Source organism: Galeopterus variegatus, unplaced genomic scaffold, assembly GCF_000696425.1.
Source record: "Galeopterus variegatus unplaced genomic scaffold, G_variegatus-3.0.2 Scaffold10665, whole genome shotgun sequence".
Lineage (NCBI taxonomy): Eukaryota > Metazoa > Chordata > Mammalia > Dermoptera > Cynocephalidae > Galeopterus > Galeopterus variegatus.
Window position 1 is genome coordinate 48,937 of NW_007736776.1, and position 1,520 is coordinate 50,456.

Sequence of the window (1,520 nt, forward strand, 5' to 3'; positions counted from 1 at the left end):
GTTTCACTTCCAGAAATTGCTATTTGGTCTAGTGAATGCCAGTTTGGAAGTCTGTTCTTGTTATACTTCTAACCAACTGAGGCATTGCTGTATTTTGGTAAACAATTAAGTCTGCCACACATTACTGAACATATTTTTTTCTTTAGAAAGAGAGGAAAGCTTCTGAACGAGTCAAGATACCAATGTAAATTTCTATTTCATTTCTGTCTTTCTTTGTTTATTTTTACTGCAATAATAAAATTATAATGAGAAAAATAAAGGACAATAATAGATTGTACTACAAAAAATTCCACCAACTTATCAATTCACTTATTATATGCACAAACATCCATGGTACTGAGGACTGGAAAAGAAATGGAAAAATGAAATTATGTCCTGCAAACATGTTGCAGTTGAGAGTTGATTATGTTTGCAATGACTGTTTTTCAGGCTACTTTGACTGAAGTATATAGTCAGTGTCAAAGGTATTATCAAGTATTTCAAGCAGCTAATGACTGGCTTGAGGATGCCCAAGAAATGTTACAGCTGGCGGGCAATGGCCTAGATGTGGAGAGTGCAGAGGAAAATCTCAAAAGCCACATGGAATTTTTCAGTACAGAGGATCAGTTCCGCAGGAATCTGGAGGAGCTCCAAGGCCTGGTAGCCAACCTGGACCCACTCATCAAGCCAACTGGCAAAGAAGAGCTAGCACAGAAAATGGCTTCTCTAGAAGAGAGAAGCCAGAAAATAATCCGGGACTCTCATGCCCAGCTAGATCTTTTGCAGAGGTATTTAGAGTTGTTTTATGCTTTGTATTTCAGTGAAATGAATTTTCACAGAGAAAATAGTAATTTACTAATGATACTCATTAGCATGTAAATTCATTCTTCTCAAGTGTCATTAGAAATATTGACACCAGAGTTCTGTGTAGAAATATATGATTTCATGTTGCCTATTGATTTCTGTTGGACTCTTTCAAGATGTACAGCTCAATGGCAAGATTACCAGAAAGCAAGAGAAGAGGTTATTGAATTGATGAATGATGCAGAAAAGAAATTGTCTGAGTTTTCTTTGTTGAAAACTTCTTCCAATCATGAAGCAGAAGAAAAACTGTCAGAACATAAGGTCAGTTTTGTAGTTTTGTTTTTATATCCTCTAGTTATAATTAGAATGTGTCTTTGCAACATGATGATTCCATAACAGATCAATAAATCTTCATTTCCAGTTGGCTTCCTTAAATATGATAACTATACATTTAGCCACATTTTGAAGAAGTTTTAAGTTAATTAAATGCTGCCACCTTTTTAGGATTCTCATTAGAAATGCATAGCTAATGTTTAAAGATGACATTCAAAGCAAATTGTTTCTGATAAGATGTGGCACTTAATAAATGTCAGTAAATACTTTCTATTGATAACATAGCTTAATTCAAATAAAATTCAAAAATTAATAATGAGTCTTTCTCTTATATTACAGCAATATAAGGAAGAATGTTACATACTAAAATATCAAATTTGTCTTATATTTTTGCTCCTTTTTTT

The 1,520-nt window shown here is 33.4% G+C and overlaps 1 protein-coding gene across 1 annotated transcript in view; it reads left to right on the forward strand.

The window, feature by feature from the left end:
- Positions 1-1,520, forward strand: part of LOC103610143 (nesprin-1-like) — a 20,623-nt gene that overhangs the window by 10,165 nt on the left and 8,938 nt on the right. The window contains exons 4-5 of the mRNA XM_008594368.1: positions 430-767; positions 960-1,104. Of these exons, the coding sequence (XP_008592590.1) occupies positions 430-767; positions 960-1,104 (483 nt within the window). The remainder of the gene's footprint in view (positions 1-429; positions 768-959; positions 1,105-1,520) is intronic.